The sequence below is a fragment of the Salmo salar genome, chromosome ssa05 (genome assembly GCF_905237065.1).
Source record: "Salmo salar chromosome ssa05, Ssal_v3.1, whole genome shotgun sequence".
NCBI lineage: Eukaryota > Metazoa > Chordata > Actinopteri > Salmoniformes > Salmonidae > Salmo > Salmo salar.
The window spans coordinates 50036508-50053028 of NC_059446.1; the positions used below are offsets into that span (position 1 = coordinate 50036508).

The 16521-nt window shown below is 42.0% G+C and overlaps 1 protein-coding gene across 2 annotated transcripts; it reads left to right on the forward strand.

The window, feature by feature from the left end:
- Nucleotides 1-157: 157 nt before the first annotated feature.
- On the forward strand, nucleotides 158-14595 carry LOC106605053 (receptor-binding cancer antigen expressed on SiSo cells). 2 transcript variants are annotated; one of them, XM_014200309.2, is made up of 7 exons: nucleotides 158-454; nucleotides 4052-4146; nucleotides 4462-4540; nucleotides 4759-4911; nucleotides 5503-5610; nucleotides 10044-10138; nucleotides 12518-14595. In XM_014200309.2, the coding sequence occupies exons 2-7, from the start codon at nucleotides 4064-4066 to the stop codon at nucleotides 12633-12635; spliced, it is 636 nt and encodes a 211-aa protein (XP_014055784.1). In that variant the 5' UTR covers nucleotides 158-454; nucleotides 4052-4063; the 3' UTR covers nucleotides 12636-14595. The 2 variants fall into 2 exon arrangements, with proteins under 2 accessions (XP_014055784.1, XP_045574285.1); XM_045718329.1 differs by lacking the exon at nucleotides 10044-10138.
- The last annotated feature ends 1926 nt before the right edge of the window (nucleotides 14596-16521 follow it).

The following is a 16521-nucleotide window of genomic DNA, read 5'->3' on the forward strand; positions in this document are numbered from 1 at the left end:
TTATTAACCAAATACTGTTTTGTTTAGCTTATTACATTTCACATAACAGCTTGTTCAGGGAAGACAAATAAAGCCAAAGTCCTATGATGTGTTCTACCATTGGGGGGCAGAAGACAAATGCATACCAAAGCACAGCGATGCTGAGGGTGCCTCTTGCCCCGGCTTTAGTTCCACATCATCTCCTCTGTTTCAAGATGGCAGCCATGAGGCTATGAGGAAGCGATTAATGTTTCTGGAATAAATTATGAAAACAGATACTAGGTAGCAGCTGTTTGACACATACGCCTGTGATATGACTGGTATCATTATTGCAAGTGTGTTGTTTCTAGAGTGAGATTTACAAGGAAAAATACGTTGCATACCGGTATGCTCATTTGCTAAGTTAGCCAAATAAATGAATTCTGGGGACGGCCACATCTGATTCGCCAGCTAAGCAAGCATATTGATCTGTGCGGTGAGTGTCTGTATTTTAGCTAGGAAGACAATGAATTGTGGCTACTTTTCTATATCCGTTTCAGACAAAAATCTAGCTACCTAGACTTGATAAGAATGCCCCGTTCAAGACAACTCGGAACTCATGATAAAAAAAAGATATACGAAAGACAAAATAGATTTCAACGGTCGTCTAACTCTGGAACTCGGACCTCTTTTCCAGAGCTCCGACCTGAAGATCACTGACCTCGTGATTTCACCTAGTATGTTTTTGAGTTCTCAGTTGTTTTGAATGAGGCATAAGACGATGCAGCAATAGAGTCCCACAGAGGTGGTGTCACAATACCCATAAAACCTAGAGGTCAAACAGGGAAATGGATCCAATCGTTTTTCAAACATACATTTTTCCCAATTGGGATTTTAGAAACACAAAATAAAGGCTGTGTTTTGTGTATGCTTACCCTGACGTGATGTTTTGATAACCATGGATATCTCTGACAATGTGACGTACCAATACATTAAACTATTTACTCTCAGATTCGAATGCTAAGTAGCATCAAAGTAGACATGCAAAACTACAAATCATATCAAACTTTATTTTCCACATGCGCCAAATACAACAAGTGTAGACTTTACCGTGAAATGCTTACTTACAAGCCCTAAACCAACAGTGCAGTTCGAGAATAGAAAATATTTACCAAGTAGGCTAAAATAAAATGTAACACAATAACAATAACGATGCTATATACAGGGGGCACGGTACTGAGTTAGTGTGCAGGGGTACAGGCTAGTTGAGGTAATCTGTACATATAGGTGGGGGCGACATGACTATGCATAGGTAACAAACAAACAGCGAGTAGCAGCAGTGTACAAGAGAGGGGGGTAGAAGCTGAATTGTTAAGCAGTCTAATGGCTTGTGGGTAGAAGCTGTTGAGGAGCCTTTTGGTCCTAGACTTGGCGTTCCGGTACCGCTTGCCATGCGGTAGCAGAGAAAACAGTCTATAACTTGGGTGACTGGAGTCTCTGACAAATTTCTGGGCTTTCCTCTGATACCGCCTATTATATAGGTCCTGGATGGCAGGAAGTCTGGCCCCTGTGATGTACTGGGCCGTTCGCACTACCCTCTGTAGCGCCTTACGGTCAGATGCCGAGCAGTTGCCATACCAGGCGGTGATGGAACCGATCAGGATGCCTTCGATGGTGCAGCTGTAGAACCTTTTGAAGATCTGGGGACCCATGCCAAATCTTTTCAGTCTCCTGAGGGGGAAAGGTTTTGTCGTGCCCTCTTCACGACTGTCTTGGTATGTTTGGACCATGATAGTTTGTTGGTGATGTGGACACCAAGGAACTTGAAACTCTCGACCCGCTCCACTTCAGCCCCGTCGATGTTGATGGAGGCCTTTTCCTGTAGTCCACGATCAGCTCCTTTGTCTTGCTCACATTGAGGGAGAGGTTGTTGTCCTGGCACCACACTGCCAGTTCTCTGACCTCCCTATAGGCCGTCTCTTTGTTGTTGGTGATAAGGCCTAGCACTGTTGTGTCCTCAGCAAACTTAATGATGGTGTTGGAGTCGTGTTTGGCCACGCAGTCGGGGGTGAACAGGGAATACAGGAGGGGACTAAGTACACACCCATGAGGGGCCCCTGTGTTAAGGATCAGCATGGCAGAGGTGCTGTTGCCTACTCTTACCACCTGGGGTCGGCCCGTCAGGAAGTCCAGGATCCAGTTGCAGGGGGAGGTGTTTAGTCCTTAGCTTAGTAATGAGCTTCGTGGGCACTATGGTGTTTAATGCTGAGCTGTAGTCAATGAACAACATTCTCACGTAGGTGTTCCTTTTGTCCAGGTGAGAAAGGGTGGAGTGCGATTGAGATTGCGTCATCTGTGAATCTGTTGAGGCAGTATGCGAATTGGTTTCCAGGATGCTGTTGATGTGAGCCATGACCAGCCTTTCAAAGCATTTCATGGCTACCGACATGAGTGCCACAGGGCGGTAATCATTTAGGCAGGTTACCTTCGCTTCCTTGGGCACAGGGACTGTGGTGGTCTGCTTGAAACATGTAGGTATTACAAACTCATTCAGGGAGAGGTTGAAAATGTCAGTGAAGACACTTGACAGTTGGTCCGCGCATGCTTTGAGTACACGTCCTGGTAATCCGTCTGGCCCAGCGGCTTTGTGAATGTTGACCTGTTTAAAGGTTTTGTTCACATCGGCTACCGAGAGCGTTATCACACAGTCATCCAAAACAGCTGGTGCTCTTGTGCATGCTTCAGTGTTGCTTGCCTCGAAGCGAGCATAAAAGGCATTTCACTCGTCTGGTAGGCTTGCGTCACTGGGCAGCTCGCGTCTGGGTTTCCCTTTGTAGTCCGTGATAGTTTTCAAGCCCTGCCACATCCGACGAGCGTCAGAGCCGGTGTAGTAGGATTAAATCTTAATCCTGTATTGACACTTTGTTTGTTTGATGGTTCGTCTGAGGGCATAGCAAAACAGTCCTGTAGTGTAGCATCTGCATCATCTGACCACTTCTGTATTGAGCGAGACACTGGTACTTCCTGCTTTAGTTTTTGCTTGTTAGCAGGAATCAGGAGGATAGAAATATGGTCAGATTTGCCAAATGGAGGGCGGGGGAGAGCTTTGTATGCATCTGTGTGTGGAGTAAAAGTGGTCTTGGATTTTTTCCCCCCCTGGTTGAACATATGACATGCTGGTAAAACTGATTTAAGTTTGCCTGCATTAAAGTCCCCGGTCACTAGGAACGCCGCTTCTGGGTGAGAATTTTCTTGTTTGCTTATGGCCTTATAGAGTTGGTTGAGAGCAGTCTTAGTGCCAGCTTTGATTTGTGGTGGTAAATAGACGGCTACGAATAATACAGATCATGTGGTCGACAGCTTATCATAAGGTACTCTTCCTCAGGAGAGCAATACCTCGAGACTTCTTTAATCCCTGCAAGCTCCTGCAAGTCATCTCCAGCTGACACTTTTGCTGACTGGCATTGTCAATTTTTTAAACTTGCACAAGACCATTCACAGAATTTCTCATTTAAAGAAATGTAGCCAATTTGTTCATTACTACATTTAGCTAACATTAGATAGTTAATCCAGAGATTGCTTACCTTTGCCTCGATTTGACAGTCATCCAGATCATCATGACATTTGTAGTTCTTTATGATAGCTACATTAGCAGCTATTTAGCGTTTCATTTTTGGTGGGTAAATACGGGCGGATATATTGATAAAAGTTACCTTGTCCTAGAGAGATTTACACGGTTATCAAAACATCACGCCAGGGTAATCCTACACGAAACACAGTCCTTATTTTAAGTGTTTCTAAAATCCTCTATGGGAAAAATGTATTAATGGTGGAAAAACAATTGGAACCATTTCCCTGTTGGACCGCTAGCTTTTATGGGTATTATGACACATACTGTGTATTCTTTAACTTGCCAGGAGGAAGAAGTAACCTGGAAGACAATATCTAGCTAACTTTCTAGCTATGCTAATGACAAAAGCTATAACAGCTAGCAAGCTTACTCATTATTAGATAGATGTTGATGACAGTCTTGCTGGAAAATTCTGATTATAAATGCAATGGATTTGCTAACAATGGTATGTCCTCCTTTTAGCTCAATTTCACCATGGCCATCTCTCAGTTTCGCCTTTTCAAGATTTGCACATGGCTTGTAACCTTCCTTTCATTCTTCAGAAGGTTGATATGCAGGTAAGGAACAACCATTATGTTGAATTGAAAGAAGCAAAACCGATCTAGAACCCTTTGCCGTGTCAGACTATGTCTGCATAGATTTTGTAAAATCTGAAAGCCACCGTGTGTAAGAATTCCAGTCATTTTACTTAGTTGAAATGAATGTTAATCTCATGGAACGTTATTCCTTGAGGACAACCAAATACATTAGTATAGAAATCAAATCTTATTTGCATGTGAAAATTGCATCCCATGGAATGCCTTTACTCTAAAATGTATGTTTTTGTGGTGGCCCACAGTTTGATGGTAAGCACATTGTGTTTTTTGACATAGATCTGGGAGGTTGCGTAAGCTAAGCGGTGATCAGATATCTCTTCCAACGACGGTTGATTTTTCATCAGTGCCCAAACAGGTCAGTGATATACAAGTTTATAAGCTACAGCCCATTATTGCTAACATGAGGCAAGTGCTTAGTCGATTCGCTTTACATCCCTAACAAACCTGCATTTATTGTGCAACCAACAGTCAGTGTTTACATTGTGGCACACTTAAATGCTTATTTCTTTCATTTTTGTCATATTATTTTTTACAATAAACTTAATTTACACCTTTTGACCAAACCCTGTGCAGCCAGAGATTGAAGAATGGAGCTCGTGGGATGAAGAAGGTCCCACAAGTATCAAGATCGAGGGCGGGAACGGCAATGTGCCACCTCAGCCTGGCGAGGAAGAGGAACCAGACTATTTCAAAGACATGGCTCCCACCATCAGGAAAACACAGAAAGTAGGCTGGGTCTTCATTTAAAGCTGAAATCTGTATAAAGTTCCACTGTTCGTCCCAGCATCTTTTGTTGTTGTGTTTGTTTTGTTTAGTTGAAACCCAGGAGAGGAGTGTCCTGCAGCGTGGTGTGATGCGCATGCAATGATGTCCGAGGGGGAAAACGTGTTTGTTGTTTGACGTAACTTTTGTGTTGTTGAAATATCCCAAATGGAAGAGGCATTTTCACCAAGTACAGATTCCAGCTTTAAGTGCATTTCTCAACACTAATTGAAGGTAGACTTAGCAATATACATTTACCAAAAGGGCGGAGCAGGGTAATTCCCAACATAAACAAAAATAGTCTAATGGGCGAGGCTGCACTGTTCCACATTTGTTATCACCCAGCTATCACATGACATGAGAGAGTAAAGAAAACTCCCGTGCACGTGCGCGGATGCTTAACAGTATCTGTATTGGTGATGATGAGTGCAGCCTCTTGCCTCACACTCTGTCGACAATATCGCTGGCCACGCTGCTGCTTGTAGTCATGCCATATCATATTGTTGAGTCTTAGTAGTTTTAACTTGTCTCCTTCTCGCTCTGTCCTCACCCCAGATTGTGCTGAAGAAGAGGGAGCCACTCAACTACTTGGTACCCGACGGCAGTGCGGGCTTCTCCAGCAGACTGGCAGCCACTCAGGACACCTCCTTCATCCAGCCATCTGTGAGTTAGTGTAGCACCGTCCAATGTACAGTGTCTATAGACAATTTCCAACCCCTTGAACTTTTTTTCACATTTTGCTCCCATAAAATTACATCTAAAAAGAGATTTAGATTTTGTTCTTCCTACAGAGCTACACAACCTACCCCTCATTTTCAAAGTGAAAGAAAGTTATAGAAAATGTTCTAAAAAAACTACTGAAATATCATAATTGGATAAGTCTCCACTCCCCTGTGTTAATACTTGGTGGAAGCAACTTTGACAGTCATTGCAGCTGTTAATAATTTGGAATAAGATTATACCAACTTTGCACAACTCTTAGGGCAACATATCCATTGTTTTTGTCAAAATTCCTCAAACTCATAACATTTGGCTGTGGATCATTGAGAGACAGCAATATTTAAACTTTGTCTTAGATTTTTTGTAGCAGATTAAAGTCAGGACTGAGACTAGACCACACTGGAACACTCAACACCTCTTGGAAAGCCATTCTGGTGTGTCTTTGGTGTGAAAATGTGTGTAATTGTCTCCCTGAAAAAGGTTAAGTATATCTCAGGTTTAGTTTTTTTATTATTATTTTTTATTTCACCTTTATTTAACCAGGTAGGCTAGTTGAGAACAAATTCTCATTTACAACTGCGACCTGGCCAAGATAAAGCAAAGTAGTGTGACACAGACAACAACACAGAGTTACACATGGAATAAACAATAAACAAGCCAACAATACAATAAACAAGTCAATGACACAGTAGGGGAAAAAAGAAAGTCTATATACAGTGTGTGCAAAAGACATGAGGTATGCAATAAATAGGCCATAGTAGCGAATAATTACAATTTAGCAGATTAATACTGGAGTGATAAATGAGCAGATGATGATGTGCAAAAGAGCAGAAAAGTAAATAAAAACAGTGTGGGGATGAGGTAGGTAGATTGGGTGGGCTATTTACAGATGGACTATGTACAGCTGCAGCGGTTAGCTGCTCAGATAGCTGATGTTTTAAAGTTGGCGAGGGAAATAAAAGTCCCCAGCTTCAGCGATTTTTGCAATTCGTCCCAGTCACTGGCAGTAGAGAACTGGAAGGAAAGGCGGCCAAATGAGGTGTTGGCTTTGGGGGTGATCAGTGAACTGAGATAAGGCGGAGCTTTACCAAGCATAGACTTATAGATGACCTGGAGCCAGTGGGTCTGGCGCCAGATATGTAGCGAGGGCCAGCCGACTAGAGCATACAGGTCACAGTGGTGGGTGGTATAAGGTGATTTGGTAACAAAATGGATGGCACTGTGATAGACTGCATCCAGTTTGCTGAGTAGATTATTGGAAGCTATTTTGTAGATGACATCGCCGAAGTCGAGGATCGGCAGGATAGTCAGTTTTACTAAGGTAAGTTTGGCGGCGTGAGTGAAGGAGGCTTTGTTGCAAAATAGAAAGCCGATTCTAGATTTGATTTTGGATTGGAGATGTTTGATATGAGTCTGGAAGGAGAGTTTACAGTCTAGCCAGACACCTAGGTATTTGTAGTTGTCCACATATTCTAGGTCAGAACCGTCCAGGGTGGTGATGCTAGTCGGGCGGGCGGGTGCGGGCAGCGAACGGTTGAAAATGCATTTGGTTTTACTAGCGTTTTAAGAGCAGTTGGAGGCCACGGAAGGAGTGTTGTATGGCATTGAAGCTTGTTTGGAGGTTTAGTTAGCACAGTGTCCAAGGAAGGGCCAGAAGTATACAGAATGGTGTAGTCTGCGTAGAGGTGGATCAGGGAATCGCCCGCAGCAAGAGCGACATCATTGATATATACAGAGAAAAGAGTCGGCCCGAGAATTGAACCCTGTGGTACCCCCACAGAGACTGCCAGAGGTCCAGACAACATGCCCTCCGATTTGACACACTGAACTGTCTGCAAAGTAGTTGGTAAACCAGGCGAGGCAGTCATTAGAGAAACCAAGGCTATTGAGTCTGCCGATAAGAATACTGTGATTGACAGTCGAAAGCCTTGGCCAGGTCGATAAAGACGGCTGCACAGTACTGTCTTTTATCGATGGCGGTTATGATATCGTTTAGTACCTTGAGCGTGGCTGAGGTGCACCCGTAACCAGCTCGGAAACCGGATTGCACAGCGGAGAAGGTACGGTGGGATTTGAAATGGTCAGTGATCTGTTTATTAACTTGGCTTTCGAAGACTAGAGAGGCAGTGCAGGATAGATATAGGTCTATACCAGTTTGGGTCTAGAGTGTCACCCCCTTTGAAGAGGGGGATGACCGCGGCAGCTTTCCAATCTTTAGGGATCTCGGGCGATACAAAAGAGAGGTTGAACAGGCTGGTAATAGGGATTGCAACAATGGAGGTGGATAGTTTTAGAAAGAGAGGGTCTAGATTGTCTAGCCCAGCTGATTTGTATGGGTCCAGGTTTTGCAGCTCTTTCAGAACATCTGCTATCTGGATTTGGGTAAGGGGAAGCTGGGGAGGCTCGGGTGAGTAGCTGGGGGGGGCTGTTGGCCGGGGTTGGAGTAGCCAGGAGGAAGGCATGGCCAGCCGTAGAGAAATGCTTATTGAAATTTTCGATTACCATGGATTTATCGGTGGTGACCGTGTTACCTAGCAGTGGGCAGCTGGGAGGAGGTGCTCTTGTTTTCCATGGACCTTACAGTGTCCCAAAACTTTTTGGAGTTACAGCTACAGGATGCAAATTTCTGCTTGAAAAAGCTAGCCTTTGCTTTCCTGACTGACTGCGTGTATTGGTTCCTGACTTCCCTGAACAGTTGCATATCGCAGGGGACTATTCGATGCTATTGCAGTCCGCCACAGGATGTTTTTGTGCTGGTCAAGGGCAGTCAGGTCTGGAGTGAACTAAGGGATATATTTGTTCTTAGTTCTGCATTTTTTGAAAGGGGCATGCTTATCTAAGATGGTGAGGAAATTACTTTTAATAAATGACCAGGCATCCTCAACTGACAGGATGAGGTCAATATCTTTCCAGGATACCCGGGCCAGGTCGATTAGAAAGGCCTGCTCACAGAAGTGTTTTAGGGTACAGAAGACTGAGTCGGGTTTTCCTCTAACTTTTTGATCCTGACAAAATTCGCAGTCCCTGCCGATGACAAGCATACCCATAACATGATGCTGCCACCACAATACTTGGAAATAGAGAGGGTTTCACTTTGTGTTGTATTGGATTTGACCCAACCCTGTCGTTTTTAATATTACTTAACAGCCTTGTTGCAAACAGAGTGGATAATTTTGCAGTGTATTTTTTTACACAGATTTATTTATTTTCACTTTGTCATACAGGCCAATAATATGGACTGAATGCAATGTTGTTGCGTTCAGTTTCTGAAAACCTAACCCTGGGATAGACACACTAGAAAGGCTTTCCAAGAGGTGTTGAGTGTTACTGAGTGGTCTAGTCTCAAGGTTTGAATATTGCTGTCCATCAAATATTTCCAACCAAATGTAAAGAGCTTGAAAAAATTTGACAAAAACAATGGATATATGTTGCCCTAAGAGTTGTGCAAAGTTGGAAGAATCTTATTCCAAGTTATTCACAGCTGTAATGGCTGCTAAAGGTGCTTCCACCAAGTATTGACTCAGGGGGGGGTGGAGACTTATCCAATTATGATACTTCAGTTTTGCTATTTTTCCTTAATTTGGAAAATGTTCTATAACTTTCACTTTTAAACTGTGGAGTAGTTTGTGTCTAATTTAATCCCTTCTTACATTTTAAGGCAGCAAAATGTGAAAAAAAAGTTCAAGGGGGTGTTGACTTTCTATAGGCACTGTACCACTAGTCTCTTGTGACAGACTGTTAACATTTATATTATCATCTGTTGGCCTCTGCTGATTCTAAGATGGGGGTGAGGTGATCTCCTTGTACGGTGGATTAGCGTCACTAATTATTTTGATAAATACTGATTTTGCAGAGGTGGTATTTGAAGTTAGGGTGGGGTTTTTAACTTGAATGGTCACATAACATCCTAAAATTGTTGTACAGCCTGGATTGCAAACATAGGTGGACTTTTGAAAGGGGACGTGCTGGGGAGGGGCTTTGGCAGAGGCTTTGAGAGGGGTTGCACTGCTCCATCCACTGTTTCCAGATTTCAAAACCTCAGCCACCAAAAGCTGAGAATCTAGCCAGTGCCTGTCCAATTTCTTGTTTCAAGGATTACAGACCAGCTCAACACTGCACTATGATGAAGTCTGGGTTTCTTTTTAGTTCACCATCTCAAAAGTAGTCTGTTTTAGTTGGACCAGTGCTGTGACATTTGTTCATTCCCAGCAGTGCACATTTCCAGGAGTGTTCAAGTCCTCCAGGGCCATAGTTCTCTGTATTCAGGTTGAATTAAGGTTTATAGCGGTGTGAAGAATAGTTGCTAATGGAGGTTAGGTCCCACTGCCATCCTATACTGTGTCCTGACTGCATTCCTGTCCTCCTCTCTGTCCCAGTCTGAGCTTGGAGACATGGATACCTGGCACGAGGATACCAACGCCTGGGAGGATGAGTCGTCAGATGCTGCCTGGGAGGCCGATTTAGTGCTCAGGTGATAGCACTTTTTATTATTATATTGTCTAAAGCAGGGGTATTCAAATCTTACCCTACAAGGTCCGGAGCCTGCTAGTTTTCTGTTTTACCTGATAATGAATTGCACCTACCTGGTGTCCCGGGTCTAAATCAGGCCCTGATTGGAGGGGAAGAATGTGGGGGAAAAAGCAGCGGAACTAGTTTCAATGTAGTCTGCGAGGGACTGATTGCTTCATCCTGCTCCCACCCGCTAACTCATAGCTGGTTGCAGACCTGCAATGTTATTTTAGGCATATGTGATGCAGCTCACTTACTAGCCATGATCCCAGCAATTTTGCACCATTAGGCAATATCAAAATGCGCAAAAATAACCCATGAAATAGCCTAGGTTAAATGACCTGAGATTCTCACGCGTCCCATTATATTAAGCTATCGGTATTACTGGGCTGTATCAGCCAATATGCTAGACGTAGTTTGAAGAGAGCAGAGTTGGAGAGACTTGCATTTTCTCTTGAGCTATTTTTATAGCCTACCTTTTTTATGAGTGGGAAGATTTTCAGACTAAGACAAATATGGGTTATACATATTTATTTCTAGGCAATGTAGTAAACTATAGCCAAATCATATTCAGGTAGTACATTTCCTTGGAAAGATAACTGCCAGTGATTCTCCACCCATGCATTGGCAGCCTACTCTATTTCTATGAGACCAAACATATACACTACATGACCAAAAGTATGTGGACACCTGCTCATCGAACATCTCATTCCAAACACATAGGCATTAATATGGAGTTGGTCCCCCCCTTTCCTGCTATAACAGCCTCCACTCTTCTTGGGAGGCTTTCCACTAGATGTTGGAACATTGCTGAGGGAACTTGCTTCCATTCAGCCATGAGCATTAGTGTGGTTGGGCACTGATGTTGGGCGATTAGGCCTGGCTCACAGTCGGCGTTCCAATTCATCCCAAAGGTGTTCAATGGGGTTGAGGTCAGGGTTCTGTGCAGACCAATCAAGTTCTTCCACACCGATCTCAACAAACCATTTCTGTATGGACCACGCTTTGTGCACGGGGGCATTGTCATGCTGAAACAGGAAAGGGCCTTCCACAAACTGTTGCCACAAAGTTGGAACCACAAAATCATCTAGAATGAAAATGTATATGGTTATATTACGTAAGAACAATGGTGCAACATTAAGAAAAATGATATTTTATAACAAATGTGCTTTCTCCCGTGTTGGATAGCAGTCACTCTCTGCGGTTTTGGAACACATCAGTGCACTGTTGAATTGGCGCCTTTTCCTAGACCATGTTGCTATGTGAGTAATATCAAAGTTAACCAGCATATTGGTGTTGAAAACCAGTGGTGAAAAAGGTAACCAATTGTAAAATATACCTTAATGGCACCGTTTTTATTGTATTTGTTTCATAATAAAAAATAAAAAAATGTAGGATAGCCAGGGCACACTCAGACATAATTTACAAACATAGCATGTGTTTAGTGAGCCCGCCAGATCAGAGGCAGTGGGATGACCAGGGATGTTCTCTTAATAAGTGCATGAATTTGACTATTTCCTGTCCTGCTAAGCATTCAAAACGTAGCAAGTACTTTTGGGTGTCAGGGAAATTCTATGGAGTAAAAAGTACATTATTTTCTTTACGAAGGTGGTGAATTAAAAGTTGTCAAAAATATAAATAGTAAAGGACAGATGCCCCCAAAAATGACTTAAGTTGTTCTTTAAAGTATTTTTACTTAAGTACTTTACACCACTGTTGAGAACAATGGGCGGAGGCAGCAACGGAGTTGCTATCATCTGAGCACTAAATCGGCCTCCCAGGCAGCATCTGACGACTCATCCTCCCAGGCCCTACACAATCAAATGCGGTCGTACTCCCTCTAGTCATTTGTGTCTTTTAATTATTTCATCAAACGGTGCGCTTAAAGCATCAGACAAGCTCAGTCCGTATAGTTGATTTGATTAAAACACATAGGATCTGTCATTTTATGGAAGAATACACTTTAGAAATTTTGACTAGACAACTCAAAGGTCGACCAATATTTGTTTTAGTTGGGGACAGCCCTAGTTCAATGTGAAACTCCTGTCATGTTCAGTGTCATATTGCTCTCATATAGTTGAGATCTACAAGTTTTGTTGTTATCCAGCAGGTGGCAATATATTAAGAATGTTCAACACAGCTTCAACATGAAAGAACGGCATTATTTGCACAAAGAAAATTCTGGCTTCAAGGAAACTTGTCTGGCAGTACCTTTTTTATAATATTTTTTTTCTCTCTACCTCTGTGAACCATCACCTTTGCTCTCTCAAAAAGCTTAGTAATGAGCTTTGTTGCAATCCTTTTAAACTCATACCTTTTGTGTCATTTCCCTGTGTTCCAGACAACAGAAGATGGCCGAGAGAGAAAAGCGTTCCATGGAACAGCAGAGGAAGAAGATGGAGAAGGAGGTTCAGAGGATGATGAAGAAGGACCAGAAGATTGCTGTCAAGCTCTCGTAACATTTTTTTTAGAGCACTCATCCCTTGAGCCGGAGGGCAAAAAAAGAAACACTGAGACAAACGTCATCACGCCATCCTCTAGTCATCTCCACACGAAGATCATCTCTACTCCACAAAGCGGTCATTTAAAACAAATCTCTGTCCACCAGCCATCATTCGAGGCATGGCTTGGCCAGTGTGATGTTTGTTCAGTGACTGTTGCATTCAGCTATCGGAAGGCACTTCATTCCTGGGATGTGTTCATTAGGGCACGCAACGGAAATTGGAAATTAGCATTTCTTATCTGACAAGTCCAGGAAGTCACTCCCTGTATCAGTCCATTTTCTTCTGTTTTGCGCTGAATGAACACTACCCTGATTTAATTGCAGTTTGTGCGACCATACTTTATTGAATCTGAAGGGTTCAATAAATACTCTGTGCAATGCCCTTTGGTATTGCCTTATGTCAGAGACTTGATATCAAATGTCACTCTGGCTAAGTATGACTCTGGGTTCAGTAAATAGTTTTGAGTTGCCCATTTGTATTTCCCAGGAATATGTGTAAATATACTGGTACCTATAGTACAAGTGGACTCTCAAAAGAGACTTATTTCTCTGACATTGTCTTATTTATAACATGAAGGACAAAGGTGTGTAATTAAATGTAAGTCTCACTGTATATCAGTTACATACATCCCTTTGTTGGCTTGGTTATTGTGCTTTTTAATTACGTTTCTTGTCATCATTGTTCGAAAACACATTCTCTCATTGACGTTGCTTGATATTCCTGATGTACTTTTACTGTACAGCCTTCAATGTACTGGAATTGCACATTTGAATTGAAGGCTTAAAAAGAAGAGTTTCAAACTGAGGGTGTGGACACTGTCAAAGGGATTTGGGAATTTAATTGAGCCTTACTCAAGAGTTGGCTGTGGATTCCTATGGTAATCCTATGGTTACTGATCTGCCAGGCTCAACATCTTTGACATCTTGAATAATCCAAACATTTTCCTGCTTGTTCTTATCCCTGATTTTTAATACACCAAAATAGAAGTGGCGACTCTAACGACTTTTGTCTTTCTTATTATGTTGAATGTGTTTTTTAATTTAATTTTACACGTTCAATGTAGCATAACGCATACAAACTCTGTCTCTGTGTTATCTGAGAAAGCTTGGTTATCAGACATGGCCAACTCGCATCCTTGATCGGTGATTATTGCAAATAAAAAGATGCAAAGCTCTGTGCTCCCCTCTGTAATTTGTGGACGGTTAACATAATCAGTCAATAGATTTCATAAGTTAAAGCCTGGACCAATAACCTGTTACGTATCAATGTGATTTTGGTATGGTCAATAGATGTCGAATCAAGTGGAGCTTTTTGTGATGGAAGTGTGTGTTGTGTGCGAGTGCCCAGCAACCGGTGTATGAGACTGGAATGTCAAGCAGAAGGGTCTAGTTGCCATGGAAACATATATGCAGAGATGGCGCTGTGGATCTGACATAAGGCATTAACAATTAAACAGACCTGTTGGATTAGAATAACAATTGATAGTCCCTTTTCCACATTTGTGTTTTCCTTGTACCATCAGTGGGGTATCCTGTATATAATATGGGGATTCTGGCAAAAGTCGTTTTTATATTGAATGTCTAAATGAACGATGCCTTTTAAACATTGTGGTGTTTTCATGGTTATTTTAGGTGGGGCTTTGTGGTAAATGAGGGATTCATTTCTGTTTTTCAGAGAATATTGATATCGATGATATTGATAATAGAGAATATTGATAGTATTATATTGCCCATTGCATGGAACATTGGGTCAGGAAGAAAGAGGTTGTTAGCCACAGAGAATTATGAAAATACTGCTGCCTTTGTCCTTTTGCTTTCTTTGCAAATTCTTCTTCCAATTGTTATCAAAGTCAGCATGATGGGGATACATGAATGTGTTTTTCTTTGTCAATAAAGATCTCTTTTTTTGCACATTCCTTATTTTTCTATGGTAAATCTCTGGATCCCTTTTCAATTGTGTCTAAATGTTAACCAATGTTAGAGTCATGACAGAAACAAAGATACAAAACCAATGAAGCAAGTGAATTTCAATCAGCATTAAATCACTTTTGCTCTTTTCAGACTTGTGTGTAATTGAACATGAATTTTTAGTGTTGGAATAAAATGTCCTCCCAAGATTCACTCAAGCCATATTATTTCTCTGAACCACCCACGATTTATTGCATTAGGAAAAACTCCCATTATGAATAAACCTTTTACGTGCATGTAGCCCAGTGTCATTAGATATGCTTGTTCTCTAAGTAGATTAATAGGGCATTTTAATCTCGTGCAAGGCAAATTCCTTTCAAATGCTTTTCAAATCCAAGGTCAGACATGTAACATCATCATCACAAATTCACTGTCTCTCAAAAACACCCCTGCTTGACCAAACCACTCAAAGACTGATCATGACCTACTTTTAGGAACGAAATGTCTCACTCATCAGTTTTTCGGGAAGAGTTGGAGTAGACATCTCTGAGGGATAATCTGCTCTGTTCCTGCAGAATTATAATTATATTTCCATTGTAAAAATGAAATTGTCTCATCTGTGTCAGTAATAGCCATTCTAAGTAAATTATCCACATTTTATCCTGCTGGTATGTTAACCACTACTAGCTCTCTCTGGCACTATCTCAATCCATCTTTCCTTGATTCCTCACATCCGATCACCTCACCTCCTCAAAATGCATTGGAGAAGGTCAGAGGTCCGTCTCCTCCAATACAACTGAGAAGGATGCGTGAAGATAGGATGCACGGAAAGAAAGACAAATTGAGACAGCCCTGAACTCAGCTAATGCTGCATTCGTAACCAAGTGGGAGGTGGGAATTTACCAGTTTTGAAGTAAAAAATAACAGTTGAATGCATTCACATGCTATGAACTCGTTGAGAAACGCTGATTGGCTAATGGCCAACAAGCTGAGTAAACCATAAACTAAAAGTTCAGCTATCATGCCTGTACACAAATTATGTTCAAAAACCATATTAATAGATTGCCTTTAATAAATAAAGTTGTATTGCGTTTAACTGCCGAAAATGCTGTTATCAAGGTAATTTCCTTAGTAGTTTATGTCAGAGGTCAGCAGGTGAGAGAAATGAGAGCTCAGGATGATACATGAGATACCCCACTAGTAATTACCTGTTGGAGGGCCATTCGTATGTGGTAAATTCCCACTTCACACTGGTAACGAACGCAGCATGACTCCACCCTCCCTCCCCATATTGATTCAATCTTCTCTTTGCTACCAGGCCTGGTTGCAAAGAGAGATTACAGCAGATGGAATGATTCATCAGTCTGCTTGCACTCTAATGAATAGAGGGTCATGGTTATGTAACGGAACATCCCCATATAGCAGTAGGGGAAATGGGTTATTTAGCATCGCATGGGGCTTCTCATTCCAACTCCAGTCTCAATGCATCAGTCTGCCGGTTGATTAGATTTACTTTAATCCTCACACAAACATAGATGTAACGTGACATGTGAAAACATAGTCTGTGTGTGTAAACAGTCTCTGCTGATCTGTGGCATGACCTTTCTCCAAAGATGAGTCGGACTCAGAACCACCATCTTGCAGCTTTGGAAGTTCCACTCTCACAGGTCTAAAAGCAATTGCATTTTTTGTTTGATAAACACTGAACAAAAATGTACATGCAACATGTAACACTTTCAAAGATTTTCCTGAGTTACAGTTCATATTAGGAAATCAGTCAATTGAATAACTGAATTAGTCCCTAAACTATGGATTTCACATGACTGGGAATACAGATATGCATCTGTTGGTCACAGATACCTTAAAAAAAAATTTAGGGTCATGCATCAGAAAACCAGCCAGTATCTGGTGTGACTACCATTTACCTCATGCAG

Coding starts and splice junctions, on each gene's coding strand:
- LOC106605053 (XM_045718329.1), top strand. CDS start 4,064: ATGGCCATCTCTCAGTTTCGCCTTTTCAAGATTTGCACATGGCTTGTA. Junction 4,147..4,461: donor TTCAGAAGGTTGATATGCAG/GTAAGGAACAAC, acceptor TTTTTGACATAG/ATCTGGGAGGTTGCGTAAGC. Junction 5,611..12,517: donor CCTCCTTCATCCAGCCATCT/GTGAGTTAGTGT, acceptor CCTGTGTTCCAG/ACAACAGAAGATGGCCGAGA.